We start from the raw sequence: 27,869 nt of genomic DNA on the forward strand, positions 1-27,869 counted from the left end.
TCTGCCTTCAGCTCAGGTCATGTTCCTGGGGGTCCTGGGATTGAGCCCCACGTCAGACTCCCTGCTCAATGGGGAGCCTGCTTCTCCCCCTCCCTCTGCCTGCAGCTCCCCTTGCTTGTGCTCTCTCTATCTCTCTCTCTCTCTTCCTCTGTCAAAGAAATAAATAAAATCTTTTTTTAATGGGTCATTTAAAAATTTCAAGAGGGGTGCCTGGGTAGCTCAGTCAGTTAAGCATCTGACTCTTGGTCTCAACTCAGGTTATCATCTCCCAGTTGTGAGATCAAGCCCTGCTTCAGGACCTGCCTTCAGAGGAGTCTGCTTCAGATTCTTTCTCCCTCTCCCTCTGCTTTTCCCTGCACCTCTCATGCTCTCTCTCTCTAAAATAGATAAATAAATAATGTCTTTAAAATTTCAAGAGATACCATCCTTCATGAACTTTCCTCTTCTCATTCCCAAAATGACAGCAAGAAGGCAAGTTTGTGGTCATTAAGGCAGTCAAAATGTTGAAAGGGTTGCAAAGGAGGTACTTGTGGGGTGGTTGGTTATGCCTCTGCCTGCCTTGTTTCCCAAGGACATTTATATATCTGAAATTACAGCTAAACAGTAGCATTTTGATAACACATTCAAGAAGACCAATGGCTGTCTATTCACTATGGACATTCTTTTCATTCAGGACACTCAGTCAGCTTTTGCTCTTTGATAAATCCAAATTTAGTTTGAACTTTTATCTTCCATCCATTGCAAATCTTTTACCTCTGGCACTGCTTTCTCTGTGCCCTCAAAGCTAGGTGATGACGACTTTGAATCTCTTTTAATAGCTCTTTTCTATATATCATCCTACAGAGAGAATTGCTTTCATTGTACTATGCTGCTACTGTAGATGTCACAATAGACTGGAATCTGCTGTTGTGGAAGGAAAAAAAGCAAAGCGTCTGGTCAATAACTTGGAACTAAACTCCTTTATGTCTTTCTTTTCAGATGTTGCTTTTATTGTTATTTGTTTGAAAATCTTGTTAAATGGCTTCCCATTTTATAACTGTTGGAAGGGCCATAGTATATTTCTCTAGACCCGACTGTCTGGCTAGCATGGTGACCACTAGCTGCACGTGGCGACTGAAATATAAATTTAAATTAATTAAAACTAAATAAAATTACAAATCCAGTTCCTCCTTTGCACATTTTAATTGCTCAGGAGCCACACATGTCTAAAAGCTACTGAATTTCAAGCATCACAGACATAGAACATAATTATAATAATTCTCTTATCTCTGTAACACACTATTTTCCCCCTTTACTCCTGGCCACACAACTAACCCTTCCTTCCTGCTCCTAAATGTAAGCATTGTCTGAACTTCTGTCCTCCACTATCTTCTGACTATAAATGTTCTTTTATATGTTTATAATGTTAAATGTTTATAATGAATTTGTTGTTGTTTTCTTTTGTAACTATATCTTCAATGTAAATACTCCCAGATCTGGCTCTAATTTAGATCCACTTCAGTTTATTCAGTTGTTTGCTGGATAGCTTTGTATCAAATTTCCTTTCAGCCACTTCTAATTTCACATGCCTAAAATACAATTATTTTATTCTCCCCAAAACCTCTCCTAACATCTCTACTTGGCCATTCACCCATTTGCTCAGATTTGAACCCCTGGAGTAATGTTTAACATTCCCTTTTTTAAAGATTTTATTTATTTATTCATGGGAGACACAGAAAAGCAGAGACATAGGCAGAGGGAGAAGTAGGCTCCCTGTGGGGAGCCTGCTGCAGGACTCAATCCCAGAAACCCGGGATCATGACCTGAGCCAAAGGCAGATGCTCAAACACTGAGCCACCCAGGTACCCCAGTGTTTAACTTTCCTCTCCCCATTATTCTCTGTGTCTCATGAATCAGTCACCCAATTCTCATTCCTGGCTTTATGTGTATCAGCCACCTCTCCTCAAGTCACTTTCCATCATCATAATAACCTCAGTTCAAGCTTTGATTACATAGTACATTTTCCATTCAAAGAACATTCCAACTGATCTTGCTTCTTCCAGTTTTTTCCCTTCCAAATCCACACCTCTTCCCCATTGTTTTCATAAAACGTGTATTAATCACCTACTTCCCATCCACAGACATCTCTGAGTACTTCCTGTATCAGAGTAAAGTACATATTCCTCCATCCTCCCTAGAGATGAATGTTTTCTTGGTATATCTAGGAAGATACACAGCTTTACAGAGATTCCTTATGTGAGACATGATTGGAAAGTGACTCTTGTAACTGAGGGAAAGGAAAAAGAACCATGAGAAAGGGAACAAGAAGAGATGGCTGTTAGAGTTGTTAGCCAGACCAGAGTTTGAACTCCACTCCTCCTCCAGCCATGGCACTATGTAAGCTATCCTGACTTCAACCCCTCCTGAAATATAGTCACCAGAAATTATCAGTTGACCAAGTTAAGCAGTATCCTGGTAGAATGGGACTTCAAACTAGATTATTACAGAAAAATAAAAATTTTATTCCTTTCAAAACAAAATTTCTCCAGGGACATCTGGATCGCTCAGTAGTTGAGTGTCTATCTTCAGCTCAGGGCATGATTCCAGGGTCTGGGATCGAGTTCCGTATCAGGCTCCTTGCAGGGAGCCTGCTTCTCTCTCTCTGCCTGTGTCTCTGCCTCTCTCTGTGTCTCTCATGAATAAATAAATAAAATCTTTAATTAACAACAGAAATATTTTTCCAGACTAGCATTGGTAGCTGTCCACAATATGACCTCATGTTATTTTCTAGACCTTTTTTCCTGTTGCATTCATTCCATATGTCTTATGCTCTAGGCTGATGTGCTTACTTCTCATTATGCCTTTGCTCATTGTGTTCACACAAACTGAAATGGTCTTTCCCTGTGAACCCCCAGTTTCCAAATTCAAAAGCTATTTAAGGTCAGTAAAATATTTCCTCCAGAAGTTCATTCCAGAACTTATCCAGGATTTATCTTCTTTTTTGTGGGATCTTCTGTTAACATTTGTCATGTACCTTATATTATTATTTGAATATATTCTCCACTAAATAATGGAATAATGGTGGCTAAGGCCCAAGTTTAATTTATCTTTGATTACTTAATAATGCCTGACAGTGAGTTCCATTTACAAGATGCCCCCAAAACCTTTTTTGGTGAATGTAATTGTGACTCCAGTAAATGAATGAGTGAATGAATAAAACTAACATTAATGCATATGAATCAATCACTTAAGCATTGAAGACATTTTGGTAGATTGACAGTAGAATATATGAAGTATTTCGTGTGAAGGTACTGTCATTAAAGGTTTGCATAGATGTATCATTTATTTAAAAAATATTTATTTATTTAACAGGGAGAGAGAGAGAGCACAAGCAGGGGGAGTGGCACCACTAGATAAATCATTTAAATATTACATGTAAGCAGAAAAATATTTTTAGGGGCGCTTGAATAGCTCAGTCAGTTAAGCATCTGCCTCTTAATTTAGGCTCAGGTCATGATGTCAGGGTCATGAGCTAGAGCCTGGCCTTGGGATCTGAGCTGGGCATAGAGTCTGCTTGAAATTCTTTCCCTCTTCCTCTGCCCTTCCCCTGTAGATGCACACATGTTCTCTCTCAAAAAAAAAATGAAAACAATATTTTTATATTATTTGTACAAATATACTATAATATACCAAAATAGACATGAAAATTTATGGCATTTACAGTTATAAAGTTCCATGAAATATAATTGCATACAGCATTACAGATATACACTATTTCTCTTCACTCTCTTGCTTTATGTATTCAATAATAATAACCTATTCCTATGACTATAATACACAATTGATGAGAAATATTACTTATACTGAACATCATGACCCCAGGACACTTAAAATGTGTTGAAAAAGTATCATGAAAAAAGAGCATCAACAGTAGGTAACACAGGATAGAAGTGTTTCTATGATGTGTTCTGCTCAATAAGGCAGTTGCATCACTGTTTCACAAAAACAATAACTGATTATGATCCTGTGTGGGCACATAGCTCATCTGTGGGAGATGGTTTCTGTGCGTACTTACAGTCTTCAAAAAAAATGATCAAAAATGAAGACACACTCATTATCTTTATGAATATTGTCTTGTTAGGAATTTGATGCATTTAAATGTATATCACATGATTTGTAGAAGCATTATATGGAAAGGGATAAAGAAGAAATTGCAAGTGTCATTTTGCATGCACAGTAAAAGACAGCATGAGCTACTGAAGAATTCCTGGGAGTATACAGTGGCATTGCTCTAAATCCAATTTTAAAAATCTAAATTTAATCCTAACCTAAAAATAAGTAGAATGTCAGAGATGTACCTTTCCTTAGCATGAATTGGTTCTTAAAAATGTGGATTTCTCCATATTCGGTGCTATTTTCTTTTTTAAAACTTGGGGTATGATCTTTTGGGAAAATATTTGGCCCTAAGTGTTAATAAAGCTCACACTTGAGAAGCGAATATTTTTTATTCACGTCTTGATGGAAATAAAATAACTTATTAATAGAATGAATCCCCTTAAGGTACCAGGGCTATTTAAATATTTAGCATGATAAAATGAACTCCTTAACACGATAGCTTAACTAAATAGAACACAGTCATTTAGTTTCTGTCCTTCTCTTTAACATAAAGTAGCAGGTTAATATATACTTTTTTGTATTGTTCTGTTCTATTTGGTTTTTATTATGGCATGTCCCACCCTTTTGAAAGCCTTGGGCTTTCAATAATGAACAGGTTGATCAGGCTGAAAGAAGATAGAGATGTAAACAAGTAGAAGCAGTTATTCAAAGTAGTGAGCAGTTAAAGAAAGAAATAAGTTTAATAAGAGGGAAAAAAAGAAAAGCCAATCAATAAATTGGGGGAATGTGAAACAAAAGCAGGTAGTTCTGAGTTGTTAAGAATTGTTTCAAGTGAGCCAGCAGGTACTGTTTTTAAATCAGTTTACTGTCTTACAGGTTCTATATATTTGATTTTTATTTGATTTGGCTTGACACTTTTCTATCACAGGCTACCTATAAAATAGATTGTTTTTCAAAATACCATCTTTATCAAAATCATACTGGAGCCCCCACTGCAGGTTTATTCCATCTGTGTATTTGGGTTGAACCTGGGAATCTATATTTTAATCCACTTTCCATGTGATTCTTACAAATATACAGAACTAAAATCTGAAAATTACTGCAGTAGCTTAACAGTTTTTGAGTGTCGTTTTATTGCTTTTGCAGTAATGTCACCTTTATTTTCTTTACCTAAAAACTTACTTTTTCCAAGACCCAATGAGAAGCCACCTTTCCTGATTTTTTTCAGGCAGTTAGTTGTTTCCTCCCCTGCTACCCCAGCCCTATGATCCTGCCTTTATTATAGTAATTGTGAGTGTCCCAAATATGTTAGTGTGGATTTAAGCTTTAATAAGTTCACATGTGGGAATATGCTATAAACATAGCGCAGACATCCTTTGAAAATTTAATTATTCCAATTTCTTTCATAGTTATTTGGTTTTGTTTATTTCAAATAGTAAGTTTTTAATTTTAATATTTATGACAGTTTTTTAGACTGATGGAAAACCTTGTCCATCTCAGTCACCCGATGTATCTCTTTTAGACTTCGTCTTGTTGGGGTCATGCCACAATTGTCAAGAATGCATCAGTACTTTATTCTTTGAATAATCTTAAAGCTCAGATTATAGATGTAATCCTTTTAGGCACTGAGGAACAGCAGCTGGTAAATGTGTTTACAAAGTTTGAAATCTAACTTGAGCAATGTATGTAGCACAACACAGTGGTCACTTTGCATTTTAATGAGAAATATATCAGTAGTTTAAAATTTTAAATAATTGGCCTTTCACATGTTGATTTCTATATTTTTGTGGCATTCATATTTGTAAAGTTATTGAAACTTAAACTTCATGAAGACTTTGGGATTCTACATATTTTAACTTCTTTCTGTGAATGCCTGACTCTTTAAACTTTGCTTTTCTAAGTCAGGACCCATATTTCATTCATCTTTGTACCCTGAACATAATTGATTAATATTTGCTGGAAGAAGAGGAAAAGTACATCTGTTAAATGTTATCTAATTTGTTTAAGTATTACACAACTCTTAATCTATTTGGATGTATTTGGTACATATAAAATTTAGCATCACCTGTGTTAATGCATGTAATAAATAATATGTACTTTACTGTTTCCATCAATTGCAGCTATTATTTTTTTAGATTCCCAAATTGCTCTGTCTTTGGCCAGTAAGAATTTCTTCATGTTGACTTCTGAGTCTCGCTGGCATGATTTTTGTAGAGTTTAATAGTCTCTTTCTATCTGTGTCACAGTACAATCCAGGCTCATCTTGTACATTTCCTACCCCAGATTTGGAATCCATCTTTTTCCTTGAAGGTCCAGGAAATGGTATTTGAAAATCACTAACTGTGAAGAATTTATTCATTACTCAGTTGAACGTTTGTCTTTTTAGTGGATGAAAGTAAGAAATATATACAGATGTGTATACATAATACATCAAGAGACCCTAGGTTCTACTTACCTTCTTTTATATGTTTCTACTTTGTCTCATGCTAAAATTACTTAGGACACCAAAAATGATAGAATGATCACATGTGATAATAGTATCACTAATTGTTTGATTGCTTCATCCTATGAAATGCAATAGTTTCAGCAAAACAGTAACAGACTAACAACACTACTACCAACAAACAATATGATCACTGACAATAGTATAAGATTTTGTTTAATAGTGCTTTTTGTTATTTCACACTAGGGATGTGCAGGTAAAGTGTTATATTTTGAAGAACTTGAAATAGTTATTCTCTGTGTGATTATTGTATCACTAGCAAGATATACATTTAGATCATATTTACCTTCTTCCTTGAGGGGAATCCCTTTGAATTTTGCAAATTTAATCATATTCTCTGATTCTGGGAAGGTAGGTAAATAATCAAACTTGCATCCATTATAAATGCTGAAATAAGTTGTACAGGCAGCTTTGGGAAACTGGGCAACTTTCCAGCTTTTCCCAAATCATCTCTCACCAATGTAATTGTGTTTGGAAATAATTCTATAAAATTGGACTCTTCCAAATTCAGATGTAAGTACAATGCATTTTCCTAGTATAAATGCTTTATCTATACCTTGTTTCCTCTGTACACATAATTCATACTTAATTTATAGAGACATAGCTATGGCTATATTTATAACAAACTTCTTCTTTGGCACAGAAGTCCTACAGTATGGCAAGACCCAATCCTTAAGTATTTCTATTAGTTTGTGAAATAAATCAGGCCTAAATTTAAATTTAAAACTTTTGCCCCTTGTTTGTTTCCCAGAGTTAAGAGTCTCTTACTGAGGGGTGCACTGGATGGAATGAGCACTGGGTGTTATACTGTATGTTGGCAAATCAAACTCCAATGAAAAAATATGCAAAAAAATAAAACTTTTGCCCCTGATAAAAATATATAATACTTCTGACAAGGTATTGCATTATCGAATGGCATTATCAAAAACTATATTTAGGGACGCCTGGTGGCTCAGTGGTTGAGCATCTTCCTTTGGACCAGGGCGTGATCCCAGAGTCCCGGGATCGAGTCCCACATCGGGCTTCCTGCATGGAGCCTACCTCTCCCTCTGCCTATGTCTCTGCCACTCATTCTGTGTCTCTCATGAATAAATAAATAAAATCTTTTTTGGAAACATCTATGTTCAACAAGATTCCTTTTTTTAAATTAAATTCAGGGGAAAAAATGAAATGGACTATCATTCCTTAAAATATGTTGTATTTTGAAACATGGTTATTCTTTCAAAATTAGATTGTCAAATAGTAATTAGTTAACTATATATTTTGAAGTGAAGGTAATTAGTATAAATTTTTAAAATAAAGACATATAACAATGATAATTCATGGCTCAAATGTATTTATTACTTACTGTATGCCAAATACTGTGCTAAGCTAAGCCATTTATCCATTTTCTGATTTAATCCTCACAACACCCTTTTGGGTTGCTACTAATAACATGCCCATTTTATAAACTTCTTAAGAAAAAATGAGCCATAGAAACAAAGTTTCTAAGCCAAGATCTCTTTGCTATGTTTTGGCTCATTATAAGTCTAGCAATTGCAGGAAAAAAGACAATGGATTTTTAAAAACAATTTTTTATTATTTCAAGGATCCAATTTTAGGTAAAAACTATGAACTTCAGATTAGTAGTGTATACCAATTTTAAATACATAATATAAAAGATTTAATAGCCTGGAATGGTTGAAAATATAAAAGCATTTTTGAGATTAAGATATGACTATTGAAATAAATATTAGTGTTTTTTCTAATGTTCTGGTGTATAATAAATTAGTATTTGAAATGTTGGAAATATTTTTTAAAATATTTATCACATAAAAATTTAGATAGAAAATGGTTGCAATAATTTTTTCTAATATTTGATTTTATATATGTTTAATGTATATTATTCTTTATTATATGTGTGTAAAATTAAAAAATATAGTTAAGCAAAAATTAGACTATCTCTGTAACTAACCATCAGAGCTAACTACTATGAATATTTTGGCATATAACGTTCCAGATTTTTTTTCCTATTCTTATTGCTGTTTTTACTTGAATTGTCAAGACTTTTTCAAATTGTAATTCATTTCCTAAGAAAGTATTTTAAAAAGAATGTGTGGTTTTTTAAAAACTAATGTATATGTTTCTTTTTTTAAAGGATTGTACTGTGTATGAAACAGAGAATAAAATTCTTCACGTGGTAAGTATGCTTGGATTTATTTTCATCTTCATTAAAAATATTTCTTTAACTAGTAATTAAGTAAAAAGCTATAGTCTATAAAAATGAGCTCTGTTTATCTTATAGAAAAAGTACAAAAGAATATAAAAAGAATAAAAAACAGTTATATTAGTTACAACCATTCTTTTGTATGCTAATAGGAAAATATGATACAATGTGATACAAATTTTAAGATTGTAATATGTAGAAAGGATGGAATATAATGAAACTAGAAAAAAGGGAACTTTAAATCAGAATTTTTTGCTGTTCATTTGTGACAAAAAGAGAGAAAAGCATTTGGTTGTATAGTGGGATAAACAACCTATCATCATTTGGATGAAATACTTAATAAAATAATTAATCTGCCTTTGATCAGATTCTGTACTCACCAAACAACCTTCCAAATTTTAATTTGGCAATATTTGTTTAATCAGTTAATAACTTTGAAGATATTTTATTACGAGAAATGGAATGTCAGTACATTATACTTTAGAAAAAGTTATTCCTTTCTTGTTAATGAATAGTTTGCTGCTTTTCGTAAATCCGTAACTTGGTGTTCAAGTTATGTCCTCAGAGGTGAAGACCTCTGTTAGAAATGAGTGACAACATAAATACCATTGAAGAAGTTTAGAAATGAATGCAATATATTACTTTGGCAATTTCACATTCCAGCTAGTGAGAATTAAAGATGCTGTCTGATGATGATTGAGACTGTGGATGGCATTAACCAATCAGTTTAGCTTAGAAAGCACTTGTATTTTCTTTTTTTAGAGTTATTTTATTTTTTATTAACATTTTTGAAGTTTTTATTTAAATTCCAGTTAGATAACATACAGTGTAATATTACTTTCAGATGTACAATATAGTTATTCCACACTTCCATACAGTATCCAGTGCTCATCACGACAAGTGCACTCCTTCATCTCCCTCACCTATTTTATCCATCCCCCAACCCACCTCCCCTCCAGGAACCATCAGATTGTTCTGTGTAGTTAAGAGTCTGTTTTTTGGTTTGCCTCTCTTTTTTCCCCTCCTTTGCCTGTTAGTTCAGTTTCTTAAATTCCACATACAAGTGAAATCATGTGATATTTGTCTATTTCCACTTCTCCATTCCTGGCTTTTTAATGGGCTAGCCTGCAGTAGAAGGTTATATACTTGCATGTTACTTTTCTCAAAGTAAGATTCTTTTTAAAAACTAATAAAATTGTATAGTATATCACTTGGTATATGATACTAGAATTCTTTCTTTAAAACAAAATATTCAAAAAAGTCTCTGTCCAGATTTCCTGTTGTGTGTAGGAAATCATGTTAAGTCTAAACCATCTGAACCCTAATTCTAACTTTGTTATCTACATGACCTTAGTCAAGTGCTTTAACTTTCTTTAAGATTCTTTTGAAGTAAATTTTAACAATTAAAAATATTTATTCCTGTAATTGACCCATAACATTATATTAGTTTCAGGCATATAACATAATGATTTGATATTTGTAGGAGACTTTGCTCTTATTATGTAAAATGAGAATATTAATATCTTCTAAGTACAATTGTTTATAATCACATGACCTTCTTTCCAGTATTTGTGTTTTTATTTCCCTTTTTTTATATACACCAGAAAATAAAAAGCCTGAATTTTGATATAACTTGTTTAGAATCAAATTGTGACTGATTTTGAATGTTCTTCTTGTTTCTATGGTAGTTGAGTCAGAGTACTCATACAAATGTGTAACTTGAGATATGCACTAGAACATCAACTGTCATAGCCCAGACTCAATTCCTATAACTTTATTTTGTCTAGAGGGTAGTGGAGGCTAATTATGAAGAGAAAAAAGAACTTAATCATGAAAACCTGCTATTTCCTAGGAGTTCCATAGGCAATTATAAGCATCAGAGTACTCTTCAACAGCTGGACAAACTGAGATAGCTCAGAAAAGTTGTGAGGTGTGTCTTTTCTTGAAATAGATCTTTATTTAAGGATGAGTAAAGAAAACGAATGGGAAAGAAAAGTATCCTCTCGTATATCAGAAGAAAATTCTTCCTCATGTAGTAAGTCTATTTAGAACATCTATTTAATGATCTCAATAAAATCGAAAGAATATTGTTTGCATTAAAATAGAATACCATACTCTAAAGAAGGCAAAGCCACTACAAAATAAGCACAAAATGAACTAAAAAAACAATCTTTAAAACTAAGAACACGGAAATAGAAATTGAACCATGCTGAAAGCAGTAAAAGCATGGTTATTGCAGAAAATTGAAACAATGAGAAATAAACTTTATTGACACTCAGATTTTTAGTAAACTAATAAAAAGTCAAAAAATGAGAGAAGATAATGGCTATAGAGAATAGGTTTTGATTAATCCACCTTCAACTAATTATTAATTTCTAAGGAAGAAAACAATAGTAAACAATGAAGGATATAATAGAAAATTTAAGAGTAAAAATTGGGAAAATTGAATTTCTCAAACAAGTCAAAGAGTGAATTGGAAAGATAACAGTTTCAAGGTATTTTCTGGTAACATTTTACAGTTTTATGGCAAGAAGCAACTACATTCATTTAACCAGTGGGAAGAGACACATGAAAGGTTTTGACTTCAAAGAAACAAAAATTATATTGTATTGAGATGTGTACTGTGAAACCATAAGTGCCAGAAAACAATGAAACAAAAGACCTAAATCTTTCAAGAAAAGTAGTGCCCCAAAATATTTATATCAAAATTATCATTCATGTGTGAAAGCAACAAAAAGATATTTTTAGATCAACAAGATCACTAAAGTACCTTTTTGAAAAATGTATTTGAGTAAGTTTAACAAATAAATTAAGCAAAAGTTTCCAATTCTAGAATAGGATACTTGTGGTACCAAAGAGCTAGAGTGAAAAACAAAACCAGATGCCATCCATGCTGTTATAACAAAAATACCCTAGATTAAGGGGCCTAACCAACAAACATTTCACATACTTCTGGAGGCTGGCAGTCCAAGATTCGGTGGCTACAGATTCTGTGTCTAGTGAGGGCCTATTCCCTGGTTCATAGAGGGTCTTTACAGGTGAGAGAGTTGAGGGAAACCTCTGGAATCTCTTTTATAAGGACACTAATCAAATCCAATTAAAAGGGCTCTGCTCTTATGACCTAGTCACCTCTCGATGACTCCACTCCCAAAAAACATCACTTCGGGGATTAGGTTTCAACATAAGAATTTAGAAGGAGGCACAGACATTGAGTCTATAATAGATAGTGAGGAATAAAAAAATGTATGCATGCTGTTTTTAAATGAAGGTTATTGGGACTCCTGGGTGGCTCAGCGGTTTAGCACCACCTTCAGCCCAGGGCGTGATCCTGGAGTCCCGGGATCCAGTCCTGTGTCGGGCTCCCTGCATGGAGCCTGCTTCTCCCTCTGCTTGTGTCTCTGCTGCTCTCTCTGTGTCTCTCATGAATAAATAAAATAAAATCTTTTAAAAGATTTTTTAAAATAAAAAATAAAAAAATAAATGAAGGTTATTAAGTAAATCAATTAAGGGGAGGTGGTAGGGGATAGGGTAACTGGATGACAGGCACTAAGGAGGGCACTTGATAGGATGAGCACTCGGTGTTATATGTTAGCAAATTGAATTTAAATTAAAAAATTAAATAAATGAAATAGATAAGTATCATTAGATAAATCAGAAAGGTAATACAAATATCACTGGATTTATATATTTCTTAAAGAGGTAAGTTCTGCATCCCCAACTTAAATCACAAAGACTACCATTACTTCCCAGTGGCTATTTTCCCCAGAAAACAAGGAATCCCTCTGACATAGTAATGAAGTACAAATTTTCACATATTAATTCATAAACACAAATACATACAGATACAAAAACACACATTAAAAATGTTCAAATCCTGATGAGAATCGAATGAAATTATAATGGACATACCTTACTGCTATGCATGTACATTCTTTTTTTTTTTTTTGCATGTACATTCTTTAAGCCTTTTTAAGTTTTAGGCAATTTTAAGGCTCAGAAACATTAATACTGGTATTATTGCGCCTCAGGCACAATTTCAAAAAGTGCTGTATATAAACTAATAATTTATACTCATAACAACCTTATGAGATAGATTTTATTACTATCCTCTCCATTTTACAGATAAGGAAACAAAGCACAGGAAGGTTAGTTGACTTTCTTGAAGTGACACAGTTGGAAAGGATTTAAGACAGAATTTAACTTGGGCAGTCTGGCTCCAGAGTCTATATTCCTAAACTATCATGAGAATCTGGTCTAAAAAATTATACAACACAATAAGATTTTCCGTAGCAAGAATTTAGAGTAGCATAATGTATAATAGCGAAAAATATGATAGAATAGGGTAATGTGTCAGTAAATTATGGTACAATTACGAGATAAAATATTTATTATTCATAGTTACTATTTGAAATTATATTTGAATGTATAATTTATGAATAAATTATATTTATGAATATACCTAAAATATTTATGTTCCAGTGTTGAAAAAAAGATTCTAAATAATAATGTTAAGTAAAAACCAGATTAAAAGCATGATAAATACAAGTCATCATTGTTGAAAATTTTAAAAGAAAATATTCTGTTAATATTTATTGTGTTTACTTAATAAGATAATAGCTGATTTTTAAAAAAATTTTAAATATCTTCCCAATTTTCTTCGATTAGTTTGCATTGCTTTTTAAAAATTTTTGTTTATTTTTTAAAGATTTTATTTATTTATTCATGAGAGACAGAGAGAGTCAGAGACATAGGCAGAAGGAGAGGCAGGCTCCCTGCAGGGAGCATGATGCAGGACTCAGTCCTAGGACCCCGGGATCATGTCCTGAGCCAAAGGCAGACACTCAACCACTGAGCCACCCCAGTGCCCTACATTGCTTTTTTTAAAATTAAGGATTTTATTTATTTGACAGAGAATGAGAGAGAGCACAAGCAGGGGAGGGAGAGGGAAAGAGAGGGAAGCAGACCCCCTGCTGAGCAGGGAGCCTGATGCAGCCCTATCTCAGGACCCTGAGATCATGACCAAAGTCAAATCCAGACACTTAACCAACTGAGCCACCAGGGTGCCCTTGCATTGCTTTTATAATAAAAATTACAGAAGTATGTATTCTATTAGATTCATAATCTTGATGGCTTTCAGTGGATAATTTTATGGTACACACATTAGATTTCCTGTTGCTCACAGTTCTTTAAGATGGGAGTTTTTTATGCTTAAAATTCAAAAGTAGGAGACTCAGAAGACCAAAAAGCTGGATGGAAAAGAGGGTTGGTTGGTTGATTGTTGTGGTAGACAGAGATGTCTGGGAATCTGAAATGTGAGAATGAACAAAAGGAAACTGGATAACTTGGGTTTCCTTAGAATTTGTCATTAAGTATAATGGAACTGACAGCAAAGTGCAGTCATAAAGGGCAAAAAGGAAATGCAGATGATGAGTCCACTATACATCTGAGTGATTATTGGCTTATGATAAGCAGGAAGGTATTTAGGTATTTCCTCTCTCTTGATCTGATATTTCCCTCTCAGTTAGGCTTTGGCCCTGATGACACCTTCCCTGATATGTTGGAGCCCATCTGTTTTTGCTCTGCACAGATGCTGGTTTTATAAACAGTAAATCAGGTACAGAAAATCTGGAGTTTTCTTGGGTTCCATATCCTACTTTTTTTCCCATCTTTCACTAAGTCTTTGAATCTGGAGAGAGAAGCACTCCTGACAAGCCATTTGAGACCTTGTGCTTTGGCAGACTTAAACTGTGCTTATTACAGCCCTGCTGCTCTCGTTGGTGGGCCTGGAACACTTGTCAGCTTTGGTGAACTCCTGGAAATCTCAGGTCAGACATGATCACGAAAGTCACATTGTTTAAATCTGATTGTACTGAGCTCAAATACACAGCTTTTACACTGACCAACAGTGTGGTCTTATATATGGCACTTGCTTCGTACTGGCATTTTATCCTCATTTTTTCATAAAAATAACGAAAAGAATAAATACAATGAATGCCTATTTTATTATGTTAGTATTAAGATTATCTTTTTGTTATATAGTACTTTACAGTTTATAGAAAGGACATTCTCATAAATGCTCTTTTCTCTTTTTCCTCCAAGCTATTCTTTTTCTTTACTTATTTAGGTTTGATCATGAATTAGGCTTATTTTGGCATGTTGACTACTTGTTTTATTTCATAAATATTCATGTAATTTTTTTCCTATCTTTAAATGTATGTGTTCTTTACTCCTAAACTCCATCTGGGCTGAGAGTATTGTGCCTTCTCTGGTATCTAGACTAGAAATGGCTAAAACTACACAGAATCAACAGATCTAAGGGAAGAGCCTTGAGGAGAAAATAAAGAGCTTATTTGAGACTGCCCCACCATCTACATTCTATTATTTATGTAAGCATATCTTTCTTCTGATTACCCTAAAGCTTGAGGATATAAGGAGTAGGACAGCAGCATCCCATAATAAAATAAAAATGATATTGCTATTTTATCTTTAAAGATTTCTTTAAAATAGTGGCACTCTAATGACATCATAAAAATAATTTTACATTGGTCTTCAAAATGTCCCTAATGCTTTGAAAAGGAAACTTTGGCAATTATAGCCAGACTCTCTCTTAAAGCTGTGGTTTGGAGCTGTTGAAAGTGGAGATTTTTCTTTTAAATGTATGGTTGATATTTTAGTTGTAACTGTAGTATTCAGACATGCAAATTATGGGCTCTCTCATTAAAACAGGAATTCTAATACTGAATTTTATAGGTGAAAAGCATTAATAAGAGGCTTCTTTGTTTTCACAGTTAATGTGACCCTTCTGTATTGGCCTCCTTCACTGTCTTTGTGCTCAGCCTGAAGAAGCATGCTAACGCTATTACTGAAATAGGCATTGATTTCTTGAGTGTTGTATTAGACTATCTTCAGGTTTTGACATTTTGATGGTTAATTGCCTTATAAATTATTTTAACTGTAACTTAACTTCTCCACAATCAATGTCTTATGGAGGAACTAAGAAATCAGAATATAATGGAGGTAAAAAATGTTTGTCTTTTCTAGGACAAAAAGAAAGTGTGTGTATATTCTAAAGTGAATGTGGCCATACATAATGAATTAAGATAATCTCTTTTTATTTTTTAATAGTTTATTTTTTTATTCATGAGAGACACACAGAGAGAGGCAGAGACATAGGCAGAGGGGAGAAGCAGGCTCCACACTGGGAGCCCGATGTGGGACTCAATCCAGGGACTCCAGGATCAGACCCTGGGCCAAAGGCAGGCGCTAAACCACTGAGTCACCCAGGCATCCCAAGATAATCTCTTTTTAATGTGTTTTATTATGATTTGGATAGACATTATGTACATCAGTACGTTTATATGGATATTCTTACTAACATTACATTTGCTGATCACATTATGCATTATAAAATGCTTACACAGACTAACTCTGACTGTGCAGTCCTTGTTCTCAAAGAATATTTGTTTTTGTTGGGGAGTCAAGTGAGGCAGAGTAATGTAGTAGAAAGAGTACCAATTTGAGAGTTAAAGAGATTTGGTGTCCTGACCTCATTCTGGCACTTGCTAGCTGTGAACAAACTAAATTAGCCTTTCTGATTAAGTTGGAGGATTGGAGTATCTGTGTTTTTCTAAGGTCCAAAGGCCATAATTCTTTGGTGATAACTTACAAAATCAGTAAAAAACAGTATGGTCACATGAAGTGATAAATTGAAGGGTCATCTTCATCTGAGACCATTCTTTTTTTTAATAATAAATTTATTTTTTATTGGTGTTCAATTTGCCAACATACAGAATGACACCCAGTGCTCATCCCGTCAAGTTCCCCCCTCAGTGCCTGTCACCCATTCACCCCCACCCCCCGCCCTCCTCCCCTTCCACCACCCCTAGTTCGTTTCCCAGAGTTAGGAGTCTTCATGTTCTGTCTCCCTTTCTGATATTTCCTACCCATTTCTTCTCCCTTCCCTTCTATTCCCTTTCACTATTATTTATATTCCCCAAATGAATGAGACCATATAATGTTTGACTTATTTCACTCAGCATAATACCCTCTACTTCCATCCACGTTGAAGCAAATGGTGGGTATTTGTCATTTCTAATGGCTTAGTAATATTCCATTGTATACATAGACCACATCTTCTTTATCCATTCATCTTTCGATGGACACCGAGGCTCCTTCCACAGTTTGGCTATTGTGGACATTGCTGCTAGAAACATCGGGGTGCAGGTGTCCCGACATTTCATTACATCTGTATCTTTGGGGTAAATCCCCAGCAGCGCAATTGCTGGGTCATAGGGCAGTTCTATTTTTAACTCTTTGAGGAACCTCCACACAGTTTTCCAGAGTGGCTGCACCAGTTCACATTCCCACCAGCAATGTAAGAGGGTTTCCTTTTCTCCGCATCCTCTCCAACATTTGTGGTTTCCTGCCTTGTTAATTTTCCCCATTCTCACTGGTGTGAGGTGGTATCTCATTGTGGTTTTGATTTGTATTTCCCTGATGGCAAGTGATGCGGAGCATTTTCTCATGTGCGTGTTGGTCATGTGTATATCTTCCTCTGTGAGATTTCTGTTCATGTCTTTTGGGCGTTTCATGATTGGATTGTTTTTTTCTTTGCTGTTGAGTGTAGTAAGTTCTTTATAGATCTTGGAAACTAGCCCTTTATCTGATACGTCATTTGCAAATATCTTCTCCCATTCTGTAGGTTGTCTTTTAGTTTCTTATCTTGATGAAGTCCCAATAGTTCATTTTTGCTTTTGTTTCTTTTGCCTTCGTGGATGTATCTTGCAAGAAGTTACTGTGGCCGAGTTCAAAAAGGGTGTTGCCTGTGTTCTCCTCTAGGATTTTGATGAAATCTTGTCTCACATTTAGATCTTTCATCCATTTTGAGTTTATCTTTGTGTATGGTGCAAGAGAGTGGTCTAGTTTCATTCTTCTGCATGTGAATGTCCAATTTTCCCAGCACCATTTATTGAAGAGACTGTCTTTCTTCCAGTGGATAGTCTTTCCTCCTTTATCGAATATTAGTTGACCATAAAGTTGAGGGTCCACTTCTGGATTCTCTACGCTGTTCCATTGATCTCTGTGTCTGTTTTTGTGCCAGTACCACACTGTTTTGATGACCACAGCTTTGTAGTACAACCTGAAATCTGGCATTGTGATGCCCCCAGATATGGTTTTCTTTTTTAAAATCTCCCTGGCTATTGGGGGTCTTTTCTGATTCCACACAAATCTTAAAATAATTTGTTCTAACTCTCTGAAGAAAGCCCATGGTATTTTGATAGGGATTGCATTAAACATGTAAATTGCCCTGGGTAACATTGACATTTTCACAATATTAATTCTGCCAATCCATGAGCATGGAATATTTTTCCATCTCTTTGTGTCTTCCTCAATTTCTTTCGGAAGTGTTCTATAATTTTTAGGGTATAGATCCTTTAGCTCTTTGGTTAGGTTTATTCCTAGGTATCTTATGCTTTTGGGTGCAATTGTAAATGGGATTGAGTCCTTAATTTCTCTTTCTTCAGTCTCATTGTTAGTGTATAGAAATGCCACTGACTTCTGGGCATTGATTTTGTATCCTGCCACACTGCCATGAGACCATTCTGTATATGATCAAAGACAGTATGGATTTTTTTTGGACACTGGATTTTTTAACTATAGTTGCAGTCACTGTAAATTTCTTCATCAAGGTAATAGAATCAGTCTGGACAGAAATCAAACTGTAACTTAAACAACAAGTTTAATCTAAATAATTATTAAACAGGGGTGCCTGGGTGGCTCAGTTGGTTAAGCATCCAACTATTGATTTTAGTTCAGGTCATAGTCTCAGGGTCGTGGGATCGAACTTCCTGTTAGGCTCCCCACTCAGCCCAGAGTCTGTCCCTCTCCCTCTGATCTCTCTCTCAAATAAATAAATAAAATATTTTAGATAGATAGATAGATAATTAAACTATGATAGAAGGGTACCTATACAGATGTAAAGAAAATGTAAAGTGTTCCCTAGGATGGGGTCAAGGAGGAGTATATTCAAGGAAGAACAATTAATAGGCAGACACCCTCCCACCAACCAAGGATTTCAGGCTGAAGGTCAGAACTCATTGGAACCAGAGGGTTGCATCTTCACTGGGTTGCCTAAGTCAGAGCTGGTCCACTGTTACCAGGCAAATAGGAAACAATCTTCCAGGATATAAGCAAGTGATGCTGGTGGGAGGGCTCACAGAGGGTGGGGTGGTACTGTGGGTATGAGGCTGAGAGGACCCCATGATGGTGATCCCTGAGCCCAGGCCAAGGCTTCAAGGTTACTGAGGGACTGGGCACCACAGGATGTTCTCACACACATCCATCACTGATGGACCATGCAGTAGGAACAAGACAAAACAAAATGCAACACTAGGGAACCTGAAAGAGAAGCCTCCTTCCCCCTGTAATGTTTCTTTAGCGCCCTCTACTGATAAGATCTTAACAGTGTGCTTTCTGTAAAGCAGACATACCTGAAGAGTCCAGACCATATCACAGAGCAAGCATTGACAGGTGAATTTAGAGCTGAGAGCCAGTAAATCCATAATTGGCACAATGCAATCAGCTCTTTCCTCCCAAAAAACCACATTGGCAATTTTTAATTTCTCAACTATAAATGAAGACATTGCTCCCTGGTCTCAGCTATTTGTTCCCTTTCTGCCCGTAAACTATATATATAGTGCCTGGATTTTCATGAAGTTTGTCTAATCATAATGAACTTCTTCAGTCTTGCTATTCGAGTCTAAAGGAAAATGGCATCCTCTTCCTAATAACCTACATCTTAGTTGAGCCACTGGTATGGCCAGACCCTTGTTAATTTTGAGCCTCGAAAGTAGCACGACCCCTAATGAATGTTCTCTCAACTACCTGGGGACCCACTGCAAGTCGGCCTACCTCTATTTCTTGCCCTTGAGAGAACAGACAAATAGAATGGACATTTTCCTAGATCAAATTCTGGTTTCCAGATGACTGTTTCCCTATCAGAAACCAGAGGAGAGTGGAGCCTCCTGTCTCAACTTTAATTCAGAACAGGATGTCTGAGGAATGCTATTGGAAGTAAGTTGGAAGTGTCATGGGTCCACTTCTTGCTCATCAGAGCAGGTATACACATTTGGGACTGATGTTCTCTCACTATTTGGTACTGACCTCATCATTTGCAGATGATGGTTATTTTAAAGTGTTATCGCCTCCTTTCCATTATCAGGAACACAAGGACAGCATGCTTAATGTCAGTGATAATAAGCACAAAGCCAAACTGATCACCTGCAACACTCCCAGTTGTGAAATACTTGAACATAATAGTTCGCATTTGAATTATTAGCAGATACTCAGTGATTGTTGAGTGGATGAATGGCTTTATAAAATGGTTGTGGTGGTTTCTTTTCATTTTGTTAGTTGTTGTGTTTTTTTCTCCACCATCAGAATTTGAAACCTAAAGGAATTGCAGAGTTTTCTAGGTCTTGTTGGAACAAATTTCATGTAACTTTCATTTATTTGTTCCTTACAGTTGCACTCTGAAGCTATTTGAACCTCTTAATCTTTACTGTATACAAATAGAATTTTTAATTTAGGTTAAAATTGAAATTTTATTCTATTGTATTAGTTTTAAGTTTAAAAAACTGTCTCCCAGGGATCCCTGGGTGGCTCAGCGGTTTAGCGCCTGCCTTCAGCCCAGGGCGTGATCCTGGAGTCCTGGGATCGAGTCCCACATCAAGCTCCCTGCATGGGGCCTGCTTTTCCCTCTGCCTGTGTCTCTGCCTCTCTCTCTCTCTCTCTCTGTGCGTCTGTCATGAATAAATAAATAAAATCTTTAAAAAAAGTCTCCCATTCAATTCTCTTTATTCAATATGAGCAAGAAATTCTTCATGTGCTGGAGAATGTTTATGTGGAATAATAGTTTTGAATACCAATCTAAATTCTGTTTGTGGATTTTATTTTCAAAGTTACCTATGATTGTTCACTCCTTGCATCTTGTTACTAGAAGTACAAAATTATGGGATGCCTGAGTGGTTCAGCTGGTTAAGCATCTGCCTTCAGCTCAGGACATGATCCCGGGGTCCTAGCATTGAGCTCCACATCAGGCTCCCCGCTCAGTGGGGAGCCTGCTTCTCTCTCTCTCCCTCTGCCACTCCCCCTGCTTATGTTCTCTTTCTTTCTCTCTCTCTCTCTCTCTCTCTCAAATAAATAAAATATTTTTTAAAAAGTACAAAATTGTTAGCTCAACAGAGATCTGTTAAGTACTAAGATACTAAGAATACTATATTTCTGAATGAGGCTTTTATAATTTAGAGTTCTCACTAATATTAAAATAAATGTGTACTGTTTTATAAAACAAAACCTGTCTTGTTCAAAAATACAATGCAAATGCTGCCCTAAATTGGCATAGAATTGCATGATTTATAATACTGAATTATACTAATATACAAACCAAATTAAAAAATTAAAACATGCTTTGTCCTCTAGACTATTTTAATTGAAATATTATTTATATTAATAACTTTTAAAGTGTATACAATATCAAAATAAAACTTTTGTTACTATTTCCATTTTATTGATAAGAAAACCTGAATCATTTAAGCTGTTCTTAAATTGTACCTTTCATATTATTGTTGCCTTCTTAAAATGTTTATACATTCGTTTGTTGTTTCTCCATTTTATCTTGGCTTTTATATTCTTGTCCCTTGCATATATGTATATACCCAAAACAAAACAAATGTCCTTTTGTAAAATCTTTTGTTAAGTTTATGAGCCTGAAGTTCTTCATATGTCAAATGAATTTCTAATTTTCTAATCTAAAGATAGTTCCATTCATTTCCTCCAGAACACTCAGAATAACTGACCCAATACTTCACTTATTTGGAAAAACATAAATAAAAATATTTTCAGTAGCTCATTCATGTCTAAGTATGCTCCGATGCTAACCCACATAGGAAAAACTTCTTTCCTATCCCTTAGCCTTTCACTATTGTTTGTACCTAGAGTACTTTCGGTGTTTCCTTTTTAAAATACAATAGCTGAAACTTCATATATTAATTTAAAAAGTATTTAATAAAGTCAACAATAATGAAATAATGCTGTTACTACTAGTTAATATATTAGCGAAAGGTTGCTGTTTCTCAAATCTCCACAGTGACTAAAATGTTGCTTTTACAACTGTTTTAAAACCATTTTGTACTAAACATGCTGTGCTCAGATTTTTTTCCCCTTTAGAACTTTTAGTTTTGGGTGAACCAGCCATACACATATGTGCAAATATATATAAAATATAGTATGTATATAGAACATAATATGAAAATTTTCCATTTCATTCTGAAATATGTAATATTATATTAACTCATGACTGAAATTAGCATGAACAACTGTAGAGAAAAAAAGTCACAGTACCACTAATTCTAGCCCAGTACCCTTTTTTGTTTTAAAAGGTTCTTGAAAAAAAAATAAAAATAAAAGGTTCTTGAGTCAGAGTTAGCATTGTTCGTCAACTGCTATTTAGTCACTATTTTTTTTGTCACCATCTTGGGTAGCTTATAACAGAATCCAAGGATCAATTATAATACTCATTGCCATTTTATGTTTCCTTTAGCTTTATTAAAGGTGTATTATTTACTGGGCTTTAATTCTAGGTTCAAATTTTTCTTTCTGTTTTTAGAATTTAAATTTTTTGGCATGAATATTGCAAAAATAGCAGAAAAATACCCTTAATACAAGTGATTACCAAGTCATCTTCTAGCTAGAATAGAGTTGTTCTTTTGCTGCTAAAATAACTTTAAGTTTTCCCAGAGAGCTGTGCCTTTCAGTCTCAAATCTACTACTCTTTATCTAAACTGCATTCTAAATTGCAAGAATGCTTCAGGATTGCCTTGTATTTCATTACACTACATAATTTAAGTGTGCTATATAACATCCATTTAATACATACTTAGGTTTTAAGCAATACAAAATGAATTTGATCAAAAACAAGTTGAAACTTAAGGACTGAAATAAGAGATTGTAAGCATTAAGATTAAGAATTCAAGTCCTTCTTCTGCCAAGGCAATGACTTTGATCTGTTTATTTAGCCTTGCTTTCTCTTCTGCTATGCTGGCTATAATAATATCTACTTCAGGAAATTGTTATAAGGATAAATGAGATAATGAATATGAAGTATAACTGGCCCTTTAACAATGCACCAAACCGCTACACAGTTGAAAACCTGTGTATAAACTTTTGACTCCCAACAAAACCTTTAACTATTAAATAGCCTACTGTTGACCAGAAGCCTTACCTATGAGATAAATTGGTGATCAACATATAGTTTGTATGTCATATAGTATATATAGTGTAGTCTTACAATAAAGTAAGTTACAGAAAAGAAAATGTTATTAAGGAAATACTAAGGAAAATACATTTACAGTACTGTACTCTAAAGATTCTGCACTTAAGTGGACCCACACAGTTCAAACCCATGTTGCTCAAAGGTCAACTATTTCACATTGTGCCAGACATGTGGTAGGTACTCTGTAATATTGATGTTCACTTATAATGACAGAATAGAGGATATATTTTACCATCTTATAGTTAATTTTATTTTTCTAGAATATACTATGAAGTAGTATAATACCCAGTAGATAATAATGTGCTTTAAAATGATAACAACATAATATCACATGATTTTACTGAACGTGCAAATTTACTTTTTACAAGAATGCGTTAAATAACTTCCCTGGAACTTTGCCTAGTATTCTTAATGTGGTTTCCTGCAGTGGCTTGATGTATGATGCAGTAATGAGTACAGAATTAGCATATAAAGCCAGACCATTTTATACTCCTTCTAATTGGCTTACTTAGTCAAGTGCCAAATACTACAATATAAAGATTCTAGTACATTATCTCTAAAACAGGCAACAAGGTTCTAGTGGAGTTTCTTTTCTAAGTCTTCCCATTTTTTTCAAGATCTTTAATCTGTAAAGTCAACATTTTACTCATCTTTTGTATTCCAGCAGACCTTGCACATAGCAAGTATTTGGCAAACAAAATTGCTCAAGAAGAGGAATCTGAGAAAATGATTTGCAACTTAATACAGTGAATTTAATTGGTATTTTCTTTTTTGTAAACACATCTACAGTCTACTATTTCTGCCTTTCCTCCTTCTACCGCACTTCTAAGGGCTTCCAGTGCCTGAATAGGAGAGCTACTTTTGCTCATTACCACTGTGTTCTATGAGGCCCTGAATGTTGTAATGTACACATATTGAGCCATTTATATACATCCATTACTTTCCTATCTATTTATGCACTGGATTCTTGAAATACTTCAATTTGTAGAAACTATAAAGGTTTCTTTTTAGTATACTGATTTAGATTAACATGTATTTATATGTTATATATATATATATATGTCATATATATATCATTTAGATTATCATGTAATCCAAGTATCCTATTTAGAAACTCTTAAGAATCAACTACATTATCTCTCCTCTTGAGATAAAGAGAAAACAGGAATGAAAATGTACCCACACATGAGAGGAAAGGAATAGCTAAAAGATTTAAATCTGCCCCAAAGTGTTTTCTTTCCTTTCAAACAGCAGCGATTTAAAATGCAGCTGCTTGTTGTGTTAAGTGCTGCCATTCATTTCTTTTCCCCATGGCTGCTGATGAATATTTTCAAGAGGAATTAAAACACACACACACACACACACACACACACAGAGGCACACACAACTGGGGTCCCAGGATATGCTACATAATATGTGAGACCTAGTGTAAAATGAAAATGTCAAGTCCATTCCTTGTTCAAGAACAATGGAGAATTCCAAGAGCACAACAGCAGAGTATAATACTAAGTGCAGGCCCCTGTGCAACTGCACAGGTCACGTGCCTCCATCTGGCCCTGTAGGATTCCCAAGTTCTGGGAGATGTTCTTCCTCTTGGCACTCTGCTTAGCAGCTCTTCAGGGTAAATACGTTCATTATATCTGAGCATTGAGATTTGAACATCAGAGAGAGTAAAGAGATGTGAACTCTCCCATCATGGCCTTGCAGTGTGATTACTGGTCATTATAACATGGTCAACAAAGCCATGTAATGAAGAATAAGGAGATAATTCATCTCATGAGTAAGGAATAAGCCCTTTGAAGGTAGAGAAAGCAACAGGGGAAAAATAAGCATTTATTTAGTATGTTATTTGGATAGAAGCCATATTAGGCTCTTTTTCATACATTAATACATACATTAACCTGATTAGTCATATGAACCATATAAAGCAATTTTTATTATCCTGTTTTCTACAAGAGGAAGTTGAGCCTCAAGGATATAAAATAACTTGCTAAGAGTTACACAGCAAGTAACTGGCAGTGTAGTGATTGCCCACATCTGTCTTCATATCAAGCCCATGTTTTTTCCATGGATATTGGTATCTTGCCGGCTGATGTCTGGCTCTGGAGGCTGATGGCTGCAATAAAAGTGCAGCCTTGAGAAGCAGATACAAACAGGAGTGTGATTACAAGGGAAATTTAGCTTGGCAGTTTGTTTGGTGTGAGGAAGCGGAACCTAACACAGACAGAGAGGCCATGGGCCATGCACAGAATGCAGCAAATAAAAAGAGAGTCCTTATTATATTGACCAGGCAGAGAGAACTGTGCTCCCTTACAAAAGAGCAATGCAGTGGTCACAGGACAAATGTAACATGTTGGAAATGGACAGAAGATGACACCTTGATTGCTGCAAAATAATAGCTCTTCCTACAGTAAAGGTAAAATAATAGTAACAATAATAAATAATAAACCGAACGATGGACACCAGGTTTTAGTAAGTACAATGAGAGTCTGAAGTGTCTAAAGGCTGGTATATTTGTGGAGAGTATACTCCAAGCTCCATTCACTTAATGTTCCACTTTCTCTATAATTTTACCATGTCTCTTAACTGTATCATTATGGATATAACATATTTTAAATCTATTCTATAAGCAGTATGAATGGATTTATCCTAACCTAAAGTACTGGCTTTCTAATCTCAGTCCAGCCACTCTACTAAGTGTTAAACCTCATTTTCTCTTCAGTTTACTCAGTTCAAACTTATTGAGTACCTTATAAGTTATAGGATCTCTCTACCTGGTGTGGGTGGTGGGGGGGGGCGAGAAAGAGAAGTCAGAGATAAGTAGGACATGGTTCCTGCCTCCAGAGGGCTTCAGAATGAAATTATACAATTTCAGACTTCATAGAATGCCGAGAAACCAGTATAGAGGAAATGGCAAACTTTGCCTGGAGGAGGTAGGAAACTTTATATACCAAGGTAACCTTGAGCAGTAAAGTCTAAACAAATAAGTAGGAGGAGTTCACTGAGGAGATTTGGAAGATTCATCTTCCTGGTCGTTACTGGGTTTTTCTTTTAACTTTTCTGATCATGATCATCAATGTTTTGGAAATTATTGAGTTCAGTTCAATCCAATGGTAGTTTTCAAGAAGTTCTCAGATGATTAAGATTGTTTAGAAACAGTCATTTGATTTTAGGTCGGATGAATCAAATAATAGAAACAATACATAGCCATAACTCTCTTTAATACTTCAGCGTTTAGTTCCTATTACCATAATTTAGAATATAAATGTAGGGTGTGTGTGTGTGTGTGTGTGTGTGTGTGTGTGTGTGTGTATTCGCCTGAATACCTTTCTTAGGCAGATTTTGTAGAATAAAATGTCAACTACTTCTACCATTTCTTTTATTTATCCTTGTAAGAACATTAAAACAAAAAGTGATTCATATGTTATATACAACCTGTGATTACCATAATTTCTTTACTTTCAGTGTAAAACTCTTTCTGGAGTCTGTGACCACATCATATCCCTGTCATCGGATCCTCTGGTTTCACAGTCTGCACACCTGGAAGTGATTCAGCTGGCAAACATCAAACCAAGTGAAGGGCTGGTAAGAGCTACCACGTTTGTCAAAGCTGCCATCCATCAGCGGACAGCTAATGATGTGGGAAAAGCAGCCTCCAAATATGGGAATCTATAAATTCTAACAAACTCTAAATATTTTGGTATTTTTTTTCTAGAGGTAAATTAAAGTAGTGGGAGTTTGTCACGATAAGTTTTATAAAGATAAATGAAAATGAAAGAATTTAAATGGCAATTTCTAAATTACCTTGTTTACTTTGGTAACAAATTAGCTTTTATTACATTCTTTCACCCTGCCCCCTACCAAAGTTCTTTAGGTTTAAAGGAAGTTTAAGAGTTTTATACTAAGAATCAGTGTTACTTGCCCATGCAAGTAGGTGTTTTGTTTGTTTTGCTTTGGTTTGTCATGGTTTTAATAGGGCACTTTTCCCTTAAGTTGTGTAAGCCAAACAAACACGATATTGTTTATAACTCACATCCATTATTTCTTACAAGAGTGAGTAAGCAGGTGGATTTTGCCAAAACTAGGCTGACATCTAGGAGATGTATTTTTTATTGTGTAATAATGAAGATAATCATATATATTTTGTTCACTTGATTAAAGTTGTATTGTTATAAATTTAAACCAAAGGAGAGTTTTTTCTTTAATAGGCCTCTAGAAAGAAAGCATATAAAATTATTATTAATGAGAGAGAGACAATAAACAAGAAACTGGCTAGAGAACATCTTACCCAATACACAACTATGATTTGTTAGTTTGGTGCTGCAGTGTTGCCACTTTCTTGCTGTGGATGAATTTTCCTGGGATATAATTATTGATATTTTAGAACATAGAAATCTTGGAAATAATATAACTTAACTAATATATTCTAAAAGATCTCTAAGTTTAACTTTTTATGTGGCTTTTCTTCAATTCATAACTGATTTTTCAGAGTGAGGCCATCTATTCGACAGAGTGACTTTCTGCTGATATTTGGCAAATTACTTTTGGTAACTATAGTTTCTCCATGCTTTTGTGGCTTTTATCAGTGTTTTCCTGGGAAGATGGAAATCAGTATTTCAGACATAGCTAGCAAGTATGTCATCATCATAGCTTCTGAGTGCAATATCAAAATTTTTATTTTTAGATTTTAAGTTTTAAGAGCTTATTTTTTAGCATTTATAAACTTATTTGAA

The 27,869-nt window shown here is 34.8% G+C and overlaps 1 protein-coding gene across 1 annotated transcript in view; it reads left to right on the top strand.

Annotated features, from left to right (window-relative positions):
• The window catches only part of CNKSR2 (connector enhancer of kinase suppressor of Ras 2), a 274,536-nt gene that overhangs the window by 104,396 nt on the left and 142,271 nt on the right, over window positions 1-27,869 (top strand). Inside the window, exons 5-6 of the mRNA XM_055339141.1 lie at window positions 8,736-8,777; window positions 26,602-26,721. Of these exons, the coding sequence (XP_055195116.1) occupies window positions 8,736-8,777; window positions 26,602-26,721 (162 nt within the window). The remainder of the gene's footprint in view (window positions 1-8,735; window positions 8,778-26,601; window positions 26,722-27,869) is intronic.

Source organism: Nyctereutes procyonoides, unplaced genomic scaffold (assembly GCF_905146905.1).
Source record: "Nyctereutes procyonoides isolate TBG_1078 unplaced genomic scaffold, NYPRO_anot_genome, whole genome shotgun sequence".
In the NCBI taxonomy this organism is placed as follows: Eukaryota; Metazoa; Chordata; class Mammalia; order Carnivora; family Canidae; genus Nyctereutes; species Nyctereutes procyonoides.